At 44.2% G+C, this 15,575-nt stretch overlaps 1 protein-coding gene across 1 annotated transcript; it reads left to right on the forward strand.

Annotated features, from left to right (window-relative positions):
• Positions 1–607: 607 nt before the first annotated feature.
• LOC138775584 (DNA polymerase delta subunit 4-like) lies at positions 608–13,138 on the forward strand (the record flags this gene model as incomplete). Its single annotated transcript, XM_069955976.1, has 3 exons — positions 608–901; positions 5,937–6,014; positions 13,027–13,138. Coding segments are annotated over exons 1-3 (362 nt in total), but the record flags the coding sequence as incomplete, so codon positions are not given.
• Between the last annotated feature and the right edge of the window lie 2,437 nt (positions 13,139–15,575).

The raw sequence follows: 15,575 nt of genomic DNA on the forward strand, positions 1-15,575 counted from the left end.
GTGCTGTAGACCCCGCTATGCAGACCATGTCCCTCCTCCACTCGCGCTCCCACCCAGTATATGGAGCTCTCACACCAAAGCAATGCTCTTAAACCAAGTCATAATTTTAAAAAACTGTGAGCGCTTAAACCAAAACGCTCTTAAACCAAGTTACTCTTAAACCAAGGTACCACTGTAATAGTTTTTCTTTGCAGGACGCGCTAAACCTTGCACATTACCGCACATAGATGTTTAAAGCTAATACACGTAGCTAAAAAGCTGTTGACGTCAACCTCTTAACTTGTTGACCTTACTTTTTACCTGCTATGTGCACATGGCTGTCAATCTTGGTGACAATCTAATAGCCGATTTTATAGCTCATGTTTAAAGCTGGTTTCGAACTTCACCATAATATAGATTTCATGTAACATTTCCCTGGAAACTTTTTTAGACCTATACCCTATATGATCTATGAATTACAGCCGCTTTTAAAGTCTCGAAGTACATAGAGAATTCCCAAATCGTTTCTATATTTTAGATGTATAGAACCCGTGAGGCCATTGCATAATGCCGTGCACTCCCTTCTTGTGAGCACTAGGTGGCGCCGTCTTAGCCGAGTACAGCACAGGCAGACGAGACAAGTAACCAGCAGCAGCAGCAGCAGCAGCAGGGGTGTGTGAGAGCGGAAGATAAACAAGGAAGAAGTCGCAGTGTTATTACTAGTCTGAGCAGCTCCCAAGACTGCGGAACATGGGAAGAAAGCGCAAGCTGACAGACTACCTGCCTGTGGCCAGGCATGGCAACAAGCAGGACAGTCTGACTAAGAGAAAAGAGGAGGACAGAGAAGATGGGGAGTGCACAGTCAAGGGGCAAAGACCAACATCAAGCAGGAGGAACCGGGCCACTGAGCAGGACACGGATGGTGACTATGACTGCATGGCTGTTTGTGGCTGTCACTCGCCGAGAGGGGGCTGGCAATTAATAAGTGTCAGTTCTGAGTGAGCTGTCACTGGGCATCTGTTCTGTCAGCTGCTATCCCCTGGAAAACTGGCTTCCCTAGGAGAGCTGTTGGGGTGCCTGGAATCTTTCAATGGTTGGTTGGCTGTCACTCATGGGGGCAGTCATAGGCTGGGGGTAAATTCATCACTATCATATACTATCTTAAAGCGAGACTTAGGGCCCCTATTGCACGGAAAGATTATTGTGTGAAAAATCGTTATATCGAAATAATCTTTCTGTGTGTATGCAGAAAACGATTAAACGACTAACAAAAATTTTTTGTGTGTGGTTGATCGCATCTTTGGAGCAGACCATAAAATCATTGTTAATCTTTTTGTAATCGTTCGCAAATCGTTCCGATGAAGTCAGCAACGGTCTGCTGCTGCCACTCACGGCTCAACAATTGTGCAGCAAGGGATATATATATATATATATATATATATATATATATATATATATATATATATCTTGTTAGCAATGTCCGTGCAGTGCTTGTCTTAAGTGTAAAATAATAATTTTTATACATACCTGTCCAAGCTCCTATGTATTTTCCAACTTTTTTTTTAAATGGAGCTGTTTCTTTAATTTTTTCACAATGTAAGTCATTGGAGGACTGATGCTGCAGGATGCACACAACTACGTTTTCCCTTAAAACGTACACGTTAAATGGACAGCAGAAACACAGTGTGGCCCTAGACTAGCAGGAGGTTAGAAGACTAAAACCTGTTGTTATGTTTCCATAGTGCATTTTTTTAAATTAAATTTAACAGCTACTTCACAGGAGCCTGTCACTTAAGGACCAATGACGAACCTGTATGCCAGTGAGTCCGGAGGCGCTATGAAGTGAGCTCAGGAGCAGTGGCGTAGCTACCAGGGTCGCAGCGGTCGCCGCTGCGACCCGGCCCGCTACGAGGGGGGGCCCGCGAGGGGGGGCCCCCTTGCCACTGCACTGCTCCCCCCTTAAATTACTCTTGTGACCGCAAGCATTGATTTGCTTGCGGTCACAAGAGCGTGCTCGTCCGGGCCCCCGGCTGATGCGCGGCTGCCGGGGGTGTCCCGTCCTATCCCCGGCAGCGCGGCGCATCAGTGAGCTGCCTGGGGCCCTGACTTCCGGCACAGGAAGCGCACGTCAGAGATGCTTCCTGTGTCAGAAGTCACAGCCCCCGCGTACAGGGAGCTCACTGATGCGCGCGCTGCCGGGGATAGGACGGGACACCCCCGGCAGCCGCGCATCAGCCGGGGACAGCCCTGAAGAAGAAGAGGATCGCCGGGGGAGCGGTTTGTCAGGTGAGTTTGTGTGTTTGTTTGTTTTTTAAATACTGCTTAGCATAGAGGAAAGGGGGGGCATCTATAATGGGGGGAAGAGAAGGGGAAGGGCATCTATAATGGGTAGAAGAGGGGCCATCTTCAAGGGGGGGGAGAGGGGGCCATCTATAAGGGGAGGGGGTATCTATAAGGCGGGGAGTGGGGGCCATCTATAAGGGGAGGGGGGCATCTATAATGGGGGGAGAGAGGGGGCATCTATAATGGGGGTAGAGGGGGTCATCTATAAGGGGAGGGGGGCATCTATAATGGGGGGAAGAGAAGGGGGGGGGCATCTATAATGGGGGGGGAGAGGGGGCATCTATAATGGGGGTAGAGGGGGTCATCAATAAGGGGAGGGGGTCATCTATAAGGGGAGGGTGCCATCTATAAGGGAAGGGGGGTGCAACATGCAGTGGGGGCCATCTATATATACTATAAGGGGGTCAAATAGAGTCAGGGCTACCCACCAAATGAGGGTGTAAAGGGGACAGTACAGATGTGCAGTGTGTATAGAGATGAGGATGGTGTCAGTGTGAGGAGACTAATATGTCTGTCTGGCAGATTCTGTGGATTCGTGGCTCGGAGAAGTTCTCATAACGGCCCAGGACAGACGGAGAAGATGAAAAGGGAAGAACTCCGATCAGACAAGACGTCCCCTGTGAGTCACCTGATATATCTGCGCTGTAATTTATATGGTGTATACAACCTGTGTGGAGCTGCTTCCACCTCTATATGAGTGGATGAGGTGATAGTGATCTGTGTACAGTGGATCTTATTCAGTAGCAGCGGTGGTGTTAGTCAGTATGTGGCGGTGTTAGTCAGTATGTGGTGGTAATATTTGTTACTTTTTATCCGGTACTGTGTTTTATTGGTCTCAGTATACTGGTTTTGGTCAGTAACAATGTGGTGGTGATGGTAGTGGTTGTGGTGTGGCGTTAATATTTGCCCCTTGTATACTTGTATTATTGGCAATATTGGTCTCAGTATACAGTAACAGTATGGCGGTAATATATATGGTGATAATATTTTCACTTCCTATATGCTGGTGTTATTGGTAATATCTGTCTTGGAGTGTGTGTATATATATATATATATATATATATATATATATATATACATACACACACACACACACATACACCTACCAGTAGCATCACTTGGTCGTGAAAGGGGGGGGGGGGGCAAGTTGACCTCTCGCACCAGGGCCCAGGAGACATTAGCTACGCCCCTGCTCAGGAGTTGAGCTCACATAGTGTGTGGGGACCCACTGCTATCAGCAGCTGCGTCCTCACTGTTATTGACACGGCGATTCGCCATTAACCCCTGTAGTGTCTTACAACAGTGACAGGAGCTGTTCTCCTGTCACTGTACGATCGGGACCCCCTGCAGTGTGACTCTGATCGTTGTATCTGACTGCCGGAGGTTTCTTACCTTCCCAATCCTCACGGCAGTCATATCGGCGATCGATGCATAGGCAGACAGGCTCTATGCAGATGCTACAAATAACCAATATACACTTATTACGGGACATGCACATAAAGTTTTTTTTTCCCTGCACTTACTACTGCAGTAGTAAGTGCAGGGAAAAAACATTTTATGTGCACTTTATGTTCACTTCCTGGACAATATGGTGATGTCACAACCCGACTCCCAGAGCTGTGCGGGCTGTGGCTGCTGGAGAGGATGATGGCAGAGGGATGCTCAGTGTCCCTCCAGTGCCTGTGTCCCTCAGTGTCCTCCTGTCATCATCCTTTCCAGCAGCCACAGCCCGCACAGCTCTGGGAGTCGGGTCGTGACATCAACATGTTATCCAGGAAGTGAAGCCTTGATGCAGTAGTAAGTGCAGGGAAAAAAGCACTTTATAAGCATTTCCTGTAATAAGTGTATATTGGGGATTTGTATAACTTTTGGGGGGCAATACAATACTTTGATAAAAATTTTTGACAGACTTCTCCTTTAAATGTGATGTAAAAATGTTAGATAAAAAGTAAAAAAAAAATTAAAAACATTATAAAAAAATTACATAGCTCCTCCCCCAATAAAAAGTTTAATTCACCCCCCTTTCCCATTTTATAAATTAAACACAGAAAATAAATACACATATTATATACCTTAGTGTGCGTAATCTATTAAAATAAACCAATATTGTTCCCACTCGGTGATCGACGTAAACAAAAAGCAGTAAAAAAGCATTCTTGCGTTGAAATTTTAAAACAAATTAATAAAAAATGATCAATATGTCTCATTTATACAAATATGGGGCTAATAAAAACTAGAGATCATGGCGCAAAAAATTACACCACATACAGCCCCATATGTGAAAAAATAATAGCACTATAAGAGTCAGCTATAAGAGCACACCTATTTGCAAAAAAAGTTTTTCTGTTAATAAAAATAGTAAATTATTAGAAAAGCTATATAAACTGCATATCATTGTATTTAAACTGACCTATAGAATAAATATATCATGTCAGTTATACCGTTAAGTGCACTACATCAACATGGAGCCCCCCCAAAATTTGCAGAATTGTATCCCCCTCCCCCAATTTCACCCCATAAATTATATTTTGGGGGTTCCCTCATACATGGTATGATAGATCAAAAGGCACCTGCTCCTAAAACAAACAAAACAAAATTTTTTATTTCAAAACAACTGGTGCCAGAAAGTGCCAGAGATTTGTAATTAAAAAAATCTCAACTCATCCAGTGCTTATTAGCTGCTGTATATCCTTCAAGAAGTGATGTATTCCTTCCAGTCTAACACTGTGCTCTTTGCTGACACCTCTGTCCGTGACAGGAACTGACCAGAGCAGTAGCAAGTGGCCATAAAAAACCTCTCCTGCTCTCCATTCAGCAGTTGATAAGTACTGGAACACTTGAGATTTTTTTTATTAGAAGTAAATTACAAATCTCTACAATCTTTAATAATCAAATTAGGTGGTGTGGTGCACTGGGGTGGGGACTATAGCAGTACTCATCCACCTTTGAATAATAGAGGTGCACACTAAGTAATTTCAGGCAGAATCCATTCTGAATTTGAAGCATAATCTGTATCAAATTCTACCTGGTCTCAGAGTCCCCTTGACTTCAACAGGATTTTTGTGACCATATTCACACATAAAAATATGCAAAAAAGGAGTCTGTGGAGCCGTGCGAGTCTCAAAACACGGGAATAGCCAGGTAATCCCTAGCCTGTTGCCACGGGGTGCCTCCAGATGGGGAGAGCACCACATCCCCTTGAAAGGTAGCCCTTAGGTCCCACCCGGTTGCGAGTATTGGAACATAAATAGGGAAACAACAGGGTGCTACCTATCAGGGTGGTGTGGTGCTCTCCCCATCATGGAGGCACCCCGTGCCAACAGGCTAGAGATATCTGGTTATTCCCGTGTTCTGAGACTCGCAAACCGAGGCTCCACGGACTCCTTTTTTGCATATTTAAATTCTTGGGGACATCAGTGGAGACTCTTGATTGAGTATTTCATTGGAATTTTTTCACTAATCTCCTTGAGCTCAGTGATTGCTGTGTTTTGTTGGCATATTCACACATGGCAATTTCAGCATGTAAATTTCTGGGGCTGATCAAAATTGTGTCAGGAGAAATGACATTGACAAGTCCAGAACTGCTATATTAACTTCTCTCTCCTGTCATGCAGGGGCTGTACTACCTGAGTTATCTTCCTTAGACAAGCTGATCCAGTTTGATCTCGATTGGCGATATGGACCGTGTACAGGTACCAGGATGTATGTTACTACATATTGCATTCAGGGTTGGCTGCGCAGAATTTCAATTGGTGCCCCCCAGGAGAAGAAATGAGATGACCAACTTTGATCTAGACTGGCTTTAGTCTTTCAACCTGCTGCTTTAACCCCTTAGCGACCCATGACGTATCTGATACGTCATGGTGCCGCGGGGGGTGTTCAGAGCGGGGTCCCGCCGGGACATGTGCATGTGCAGCCGGGCAGTGCCTCTATTAGCCGGCGCGGGTCCCGTTGCCACGCCGGCTATTTAAGCCTCTAAGTGCAGCTGTCAAACCTGACAGCTGCACTTAGAGGCTTTCTTCCGTGCATCCCTGGTGTCTAGTGGGACAGATCCGTTCTTCTGCCCGTGCCGGGCCTCAGCGTCGGAATGGCGCTGATCCCGGCTCGGCAATAGATTGCTTTGGCCTGCAGCAGGCCATAGCAATTTATGACCGATCTAATCGATCTACACAGCATTGATCTCTATGAGAGATCAGTGCTGTTTATATACAAGTCCCCCAGGGGGACTTCTAGTTAAAGTAAAAATAAAACTAAAAATGTTTTTTTATTAATAAAAAATCCCCTCCCCTATTAACCCCTAGACGACCCTGGACGTAGGGTTACGTCATGGAAGTCTGTCCCCAGACGACCCTGGACGTAACCCTACGTCCTGGGTGTTTCTCCGGCTATGAAGCTTCATAGCAGGTGGGGGCCGGCTGCAGTGAGCAGCCGGGACCTCACCGGTAATGACACGCTGCAGCGATCGCGCTGCCGCCTGTCATAACCCCTTAAACGCCGCGACCACGGCGTTTAAGTGCAAGTGACAGGGGGAGTCCCCTTTCACTTACCGATCGCGGACCCCCGCAGTGTGACTGCGGGGGTCCCGATCGTTGAAACGGACCGCCGGAGGTCTCTTACCTGCCTCCGTGCGGTCCGATCGGCGATCTGCTGCACTGAGCCTGCACAGACAGGCTCAATGAGCAGATCGCCGATAACACTGATCAATGCTATGCCTATGGCATAGCAATGGTCAGTGTAAAAATCCAAGTAGTGAATGTAGAAGTCCCCAAAGGGACTTCAAATGTGTAAAAAAAAAAAAGTTCAAAATACTATTACACTACCCCAAAACCCTCCCCCAATAAAAGTTGAAATCACCCCCCTTTCCCATAATATAAATAAAACATATAAAAATAAATAAATAGATAAACATATAATATACAGTAGCGTGCATAATTGTCCGATCTATTAAAATATAACAAGCGTCATTGCTAACGGCGAACGGCGTACACGAAAAGAGGGGAAAAAGTGCGCAGATTACCGATTTTATGTTACATTATATATTTAAAAAAATCAATAAAAAGGTGATCAAAACGTCTGATCTTCACAAATATGGTATTAATAAAACTAGAGATCATGGCGGAAAAAATGACACCCCATACAGCCCCGTAGGTGAAAAAATAAAAACGTTATAAGTGTCACAATAGGCCCATTTTATTAATATTTAATTGCCAAAAAAAAAGGATTTCATAAAAAAAATATATATATAACATTAGAGAATCTGTGTAACCTGCATATGGTTGTGTTCGGACTGACCTATAGAATAATAGTGTCATGTCGCTGTTACCATATAGTGCATTAGACACAGGAACCCCCCAAAAGTTACCATATTGCATTCTTTTTTACGATTTCACCTATTTATATCTTCATAAATAATATATTTGGAATTCCATCATACATGTTATGGTAAAATGAATGACGCCATTACACAGTACAACTATTCCTGTAAAAAATAAGCACTTACATGGCCTGTAGATAGAAAACTGAGAGTGCTAGAGCTCTTAGAAGGGGAGGAGGGAAAAACGAAAGCACTAAGATCAAAATTTGTGCGGTCCACTGGGTCATTTTGGGCCTGGTCCTCAAAGGGTTAAAAGTCCAATCACCCCACTTTTCCCATTTATAAATATAAATAAACAAATAAATAAACATATTTAGTATCGCCGCGCGCCGTAATCGCCCAATTCCTGATCTTGCACGGTAAACGGCGTAAGCGCAAATAAAATTCCAAAGTGCAAAATTGCGCATTTTTGGTCGCATCAAATCCAGAAAAAATGTAATAAAAAGTGATCAAAAAGTCTTATATGTGCAATCAAGGTACCGATAAAAAGAACGCATCATGGCGCAAAAAATGACACCTCACACAGCCCATAGACCAAAGGATAAAAGCGCTATAAGCCTGGGAATGGAGCGATTTTAAGGAACATATATTTGTTAACAATGGTTTGAATTTTTTACAAGGCATCAGATAATATAAAAGTTATACATGTTACATATCATTGTAATCATAACGACTTGAGGAACATGCATATTAAGTCATTTTTACCATAGGGCGAACTGCGTAAATGCAAAACTCCCCGAAATCAAAACAAATTCCTTTTTTTTTCCCAATTTGACAGCGCAAATGATTTTTTTCCGGTTTCGCAGCATATGTTATGGAAAAATAATGCCTGTCATTGCAAAGTACAATTGGTTTTCGCAAAAAATAAGCGCTCATATACGTCTCTAGGTGAAAAAATGCAAGAGCTATGGACTTTTAAACATAAAGTGGAAAAAGCAAAAGTGCAAAAACGAAAATTGGTTTTGACCTTAAGGGGTTAAAGTGGATCCATCACCCCCTGACCGAATACAGAGCTGTGGACACCGTTGGATAGGTATGGATAAAAGCATTTAGAACATACAAACATACATGTTGCCTGTGTCTGTATTTATATTTTCATTTTAAAAAATCTTTATTTGGGCCATGAGTCGAGTCCCCCAGGCCCTAGCAAGGCTACACTTCACTGTGCTGTATGCCCGCCCCTTGCATAATCAGCAACATATCATGTGCATACAGCACAGTGAAGCATTAGCGGTGCTAGGGCCCAGGCCTCGCCTCTAACACTTTTCACATGAAAAACATAGTTTTTTTTTAATGAGAATAAAACACGGACACAGGCAACAAAGGGGTGTTGTTCCGAATACTTTCATTATATCTATTCAGCGGTGCCATCAGCTTGGTAAGTGGTCAGGAGGTGACATTCACAAAACACAGGCCACTATAGGGTTATGTGATGCCCGAGTTTGGTTCAACAGAACCTCTGGTGAGCCAAGTGTTTTATGTACTAAACTTTCAATACCTTTCATTAATGAGAATTTAGTTCCTGTAAAAAAAAGTTTTTGTTTTTTGCGTTGTGATTTCCATTCCATGCATTCAACAACCCTCTTCTTCCTGGTTTGCAAATTCCCTGCCCTCCTGAACTGGTCACATGGTTTCACATGAACTAGCACAGCTTCAAGCATTACTGTCGTTTGAAATAACTGACATGTCATCAGACCTGCAGAAGGTCTCAGCAGTGATTTAGAAATAGAGCTGGTGGGAGAGCGGCAGCAGTGCATTCAACTTTTCAGCTAGACAAAGTCTGACTTTTCGCTTTATAGACTGTAATGAAGCAAAAAAGCCAGATTTGATTGATATCGCTGATGAAATGTCAAAAGTTTTTGTTTTTTATACTGAAAGTTAGCTCCACCCTCCCTTCTCTCATAGGGGGCGTGAGTATTCCGTTGCTCGTCCCCGCATGTCAATTCTTTTGACAGAACGTTGGAATCCGCCCGTGCATAGAATAGTGTCTATGCGGGGACGAGCGACGGAATACGCTGCGGGTTATACGCGGCAATTCCGTAATGTAATGTTATTTCCTGTTGCTTCATGTAATCCCTATTCTTCCATTACATCATGCCTGATACTCCAGTCACTTTAGAGCTGCATTCGCATTTCCAATTGTGGCTGCAGCTTTTGAGGTGACTGAAGTAAAGGCATGATGTGACATCAGAATAGGAACTGCAGCTCTTAACCCCTTCCCTCCTGGGCATATTTTTGTTTTTGCGTTTTCGTTTTTCCTCCTCAGGTTTGAAAGGCCATAGCACTTGCATTTTTTCACCTACAAACCCACATGAGCCCTTATTTTTTTGTGCAACTAATTGTACTTTGCAGAAAACCTGGAAAAAAATTGCACAATAATTTTAGAAGTATAACAAAGTCCTTTTTTACATATACATGATTTAGAAAAATTGATAAAAACTAGGGAATTTCATGGAAAAGACACAGATAGAACAAGGTCAGAGGGGGAGAAAGATCTCAGTGTGGTAAATCAATATAAAATTAGAAATTATAAGTGCTGCAATATTATGTATACCAATTGCAACACTACCATCTGGTGGTCACTGAAATTATAGCAGATGACAAGTATTTAACCTGCACCAGTTACAGTATAGATGTAGTATACTATAATATAGTATAATGGAGGAGAGACTGTTTGTAACCCCTCAGCGGCCGGCCCAGGTAATGAATAGAGCACCACAAGTAAGGCCCTACAGATTTCAATTCCTATGCGACCACACAAAAGTGAAAAACAAACCAACACTGACATCTTACCCCGTCCAGCCCACCAGCCCGACGCACGTTTCGCTCACTTCATCAATTGTACTTTGCAATGGCAGACTTAATTTTTGCATAAATTTATTGCGAAACCAGAAAACATTATATGCACAGTGAAATTGAAAATAAAATGCAATATTTTTTATTTGGGGGGGGGGGGGGGGGGGGGGTTGTGTTTTACGCCATGCGCCATATGGTAAAACTGACTTGTTACGCATGTTCCTCAAGTTGTTACGATTACAATGATATGTAACTTGTATAACTTTTATATTATTTGATAGCTTATAAAATCAAAACCTTTCAAAAAAACTTAAATGTTCTTTAAAATCACTCTATTCCCATGCTTATAGCGCTTTTGTCCTTTGGTCTATGGGGCTGTGTGAGGTGTCATTTTTTGCGCCATGATTTTTACTTTCTATCGATACCTTACTTGCGTATATGCGACTTTTTGATCGCTTTTTATCACAATTTTCTGAATTTGATGCAACCAAAAATGCGCAATTTTGCACTTTGGCGCTTAAACCATGTACCATGCGAGATCAGGAATGTAACAATTTAATATTTCGGGGACTACGCACGCGGCGATGTCAAATATGTTTATGTATTTTTATTTATAAAATGGGAAAAGGGGGTGATTTAAACTTTTAAACTTCTATATACACAGCACTGATCCACCATTGGGATCAATGCTGTGTATATAATACAGCACCGATCCATCAGATCATTGCTCTATTATAATGGTCTGCAGCAGACCATCTAAATGGATTGCCGAGCCAGGATCAACGTCATTCCGACGCTGAGCCCCGGCCGGCTTAGTACACCGGATCTCCGGGCCACTAGACACCAGGGAGAGGGGCACACAAGACAGTTAGGCATCTTTCATGTTTGACAGCTGCATCTACCTGTCCTAATTAGCAGATGCGGCTAATCAGCGGTACCTGCTAATAGTCGTAAGCAGCTGGGATCGCGGCGGTTTAGATCGGGGCCGCGGCGCGGCCCCTCTCTGAACCTCATCAACCCCCCAACTGCAGGACGTTCCGATACGTCCTGCGGAGGGAAGGGGTTAAAGGCCTGGAAAATCGTTCCACGGAATAGGGGGGCAACGATCAGCCGACATCGCTGAAGCAACCTCCAGCCGCCGCTCCGTGGAATAGGAGTGGTGGCAGCAGACCACCACTATATCCTATGGGCTGCCTGGACGATCAGCGATCACTCGGGAAGCTTCCCCCAGCCCTCCCCGGACTCACCCGTTCGCTGCTGCCGCGTGGAATAGCGGACAGCGCCCGTTTGCTCCTCAGAGTCGGGCAGTGCAATACGGCCTTTAGGCAACTGGAGGATAACATATGATGTAACAGCAGCATAGGGAATGCAGCTCTTGAGTTAAGTGGCATATAAGACATGATGTAACAGCAGAGTAGTGACTGCAGCTTTAAAGCTATTCTCACAATTCTGCTGTTACATCACATCTTTACATGCAAGACATGATGGAACTGCAGAACGGCGACTGCAGCTTGAGGTTACTTTAGTATCGTACGTATGGTAACAGCAACTCTTGAGGTTACATGGTGTGTGTCTTTTCCCCTTTTTCACTCGCTATGCAGTGTATGGGACACAAATAAATTGCAGTTGTTCCTGCTGCAACCATAGGGGTGTGACAGGCTTGTGTTTTGCTGTGTACTCAATGGGTGTACAGAGAGAGACGAGCTGTCATATTGCCACTGCTGCAGTGGGGACACACTCAATACAATATACAAGAAACGTGTACATGAGAAGAGAAGTAGAGGTCAGATCAGTTAAACATAAGGGGGCACCAGCTCTGGTTCAGGTATGATCGGAACCTTACACATGCACAAAAAGGAGCCCAAATATGTGTTCATGGGAGGGGCTATACTGAAACCCATCAGAGACTTTTCAGATAGCTTTGATGCAAAAGGCCACTGTATGCCAAAAATGTTGGATGTGTCCATAGCCTGTAACACAGCCAGACCAGACCTCAAAATTAATCTAGGTTACAGATTACTCACCCAAAATAAATGAAGATCTCCGATTAAACCCCAGAATAATTCAGATTGCAGACTGACCTCAAAATTAATCTAGAATCCAGACTACATAAAAAAATAAAGGCAAACTCCAGACCAGACCCTTTTGTGTACTTCACTTCTAGCAAATCACTTGCAACACACTAAGATTTCACTACACACAACACACATAGTATAGTTTTCCTCCTCTGCAGAGATTGGGTGCAGAATCTTGATCATGTGACTGTGGTATCACTATAGGTCCTGCACCCTCAGAGTTGCAGCATAGTCTGAAAGACACTGCAAGCTGGCTGGGGAACAACAATATATAATCCATAGACTGTGATCTATGGATCTTTTCAGGGGTAATGAAGAAGGAATAGTGCATGAGGACAGACTGTATAATAGCAGATATCCTGCACCCTTTACTGGGGAGGAAAGATGTTCCCCCAAGTTGACCCTGATTGTATCCATTGTGTCCCTTTTAGATTTTTACCATTGTGTTTATTGCTTTAGGTATCACACGTTTGGAGCGTTGGCAGAGAGCAGAGGAGTTGGGGCTAACACCTCCGAAACACATAAAAGACATTCTAATGGCCCACTTCACAGATACCCAGTACCAATGCAAGTAAGTGGTTTATGGCTCTGATCATTGCATATTACTTTTAGTCCCCAGGTCATGGTCAGAATCCATTGTTGACCTTACATTGTTGTTTATTTCAGTATATTCTGAAAGAGAAAAGAGAAAATTTATCACGACTTCCATTTTACACGCCAGTCTTAGGGCCAGTTCACATGGAGTAAAAGAGGCGGAATTCCGAGACGGAACTGTCCGCCGTGTAATCCCGCCAGCCTCCGTGTCACACAGGCTCTCTATGGGAGAGATCGCACGCCTCCTCTCTTTGCACCTTTCCGGTCAAAGAATTGACATGGCAATTCTTTGAGCGGAGTGGCGTGGAGAGCGGAGGCGTGCGATCTCTCCCATAGACAGAATTCAGGCTCTTTTACTCTGTGTGAACTGGCCCTTTGGGTCCTTTTACACGGTCAGATTACTGATGAGTAGTGATGAGCGAATAGTGAAATATTTGAATATTCATATTTGTACGAATATCTCCTCGATATGCGAATATTCAATCTCATTAAAGTCTATGGTAACAAGTATTCGTTTTTTTGAAAAACGTCTATTCAACCACTTGGAGGAAAAAAAACAAAAGTAGGGGATTTGAACGCTTATCGAATATTCGGCAAACTATTCGGTAATATTCAATAGATCGAATGCCTTACTATTCGATCGAACAGTGTTCGCTCATCACTACTGATGAGCGTTTCTAGGAACACTCATTAAGTCAATAATTGGCCTGTGTTAAAGGGACAGAGATCACCTGTTGAGCAAACGCCACCACTCACTGGCTGATTAGATTTTTTGTGCGGCGTGAAATTTATCATTTTTGGCTGCACATCTCTCTGTGTAAATAGGAAATGCGCAGCCGATAACAACTAATTTTAATGGCCACATGAACAATACAGCATGCTGATTATCACTAATCACGTACCAACACAATAATTTGCACGTGTAAAAGTGCCAGAGATGATCCAACAATTACGCAAACGTGCGTTACAAAAGATCATTGTGATCTTCTAAACATTATTTCGTGTAAACAATGGCTGCACAAATGATGCAGCGATCAGTCATTCTGCTGTTCGCTTACCTGATTCATTAAGAGGTTTGTGTCCCCTACCAATTCAGGTAATAAAGCAGGCCATGTGTGTTGTGCTTCTAAAATCTCAGAGTTAGTGTACATTTTAGCTGCAATTTACGATTCCTCTAATTGTAAAAAATACAGTGTCAGGAGGCTAATGGCCCTATTCCACGGAACGATTATCGTTCGTTTTCGGACGATATCGACCGCTACGGACGATAATCGTTCCGTGGAATAGAGTGCAACGATCAGCCGACATCGTTCATGTCGGCTGATCGTTGCAGTCGCTTGTTTTTCAACATGTTGAAAAACAAGCGACTGATATAGCAGCGATCTGCTGCCGTCGCTCCGTTGAATAGGAGCATCGGCAGCAGACGCTGCTATATCCTATGGGCTGCCCGGACGATCAGCGATCCCCCGGGCAGCCCCCCCGCAGCTCCCTGCCGCCCCTCCCGCACTCACCCGCTCGCTGCAGCCGCGATGAATAGCGGCGGCAGCGAGCGGGGAACGAGGAGCAAACGAGCGCTAATAGCGCTCGTTTGCTCCTCTAAAACGACCCGTGGAATAGGGCCATAAGCCCCCTTCCATGCCAACCTCCGTTGACTCAGCAAGTGCCGGGCGTGTTCGGTTTGGCTCACTGGGGGATGGACAGTGCTTCAAATGGCCTTACTGGAAAGATGACTACATTAAGACCCAGTTCTTACTGAGCAAAAATGGCTCCCGCCGCTCTCCCTTCAAAGAACTGACATGTCAATTCTTTGAGCGGAGAGGGGAGGAAGGAGGCGCGTGGGCCCTCCCATAGAGACACTGTAGGACACTGAGCACGGCGGGATTCCGCCATTTTTGCTCAGTGTGAACTGGACCTTAGGCTATGTTCACACAACATACATTTTATGAAAAGAGTGATTGTTGTTTTCAAATAAAACATTAGCCATTCTTTTCATAGTGAAATGTGTTGCATTGACGTCAAGGCAAACAATGTCCATTATTTACACAATGCATTGTTTGCATTGTTTGTTTGCTACAGCAGTTCAAATAATGAGCATGTCAATTATTTCCGGACGTTGTACATTGTTTTGAATGCAGTTTTCAATGCAACAACGGCCGTTATCGATATGTTGTTTGGACATAGCTTAAAACTGCACAGGAACAGTACCATGGATAAAGCTAAGAGACATATCTTCATCCTTAGCACCCTGTGGGCCATAGGGACAAGGTTTCTCTTTAACTGTTTTGGCCCTATTCCACGGGCCGTCTAGAGGAGCAAACGAGCGCTCTCAGCGCTCGTTTGCTCCTCGTTCCCCCGCTCGCTGCAGCCTCGTAGAATAGGGTGGGTGAGTGCGGGAGGGGCGGGGGGAGCTGCAG

This window comes from Dendropsophus ebraccatus, unplaced genomic scaffold (genome assembly GCF_027789765.1).
Source record: "Dendropsophus ebraccatus isolate aDenEbr1 unplaced genomic scaffold, aDenEbr1.pat pat_scaffold_1796_ctg1, whole genome shotgun sequence".
Taxonomy (NCBI): Eukaryota; Metazoa; Chordata; class Amphibia; order Anura; family Hylidae; genus Dendropsophus; species Dendropsophus ebraccatus.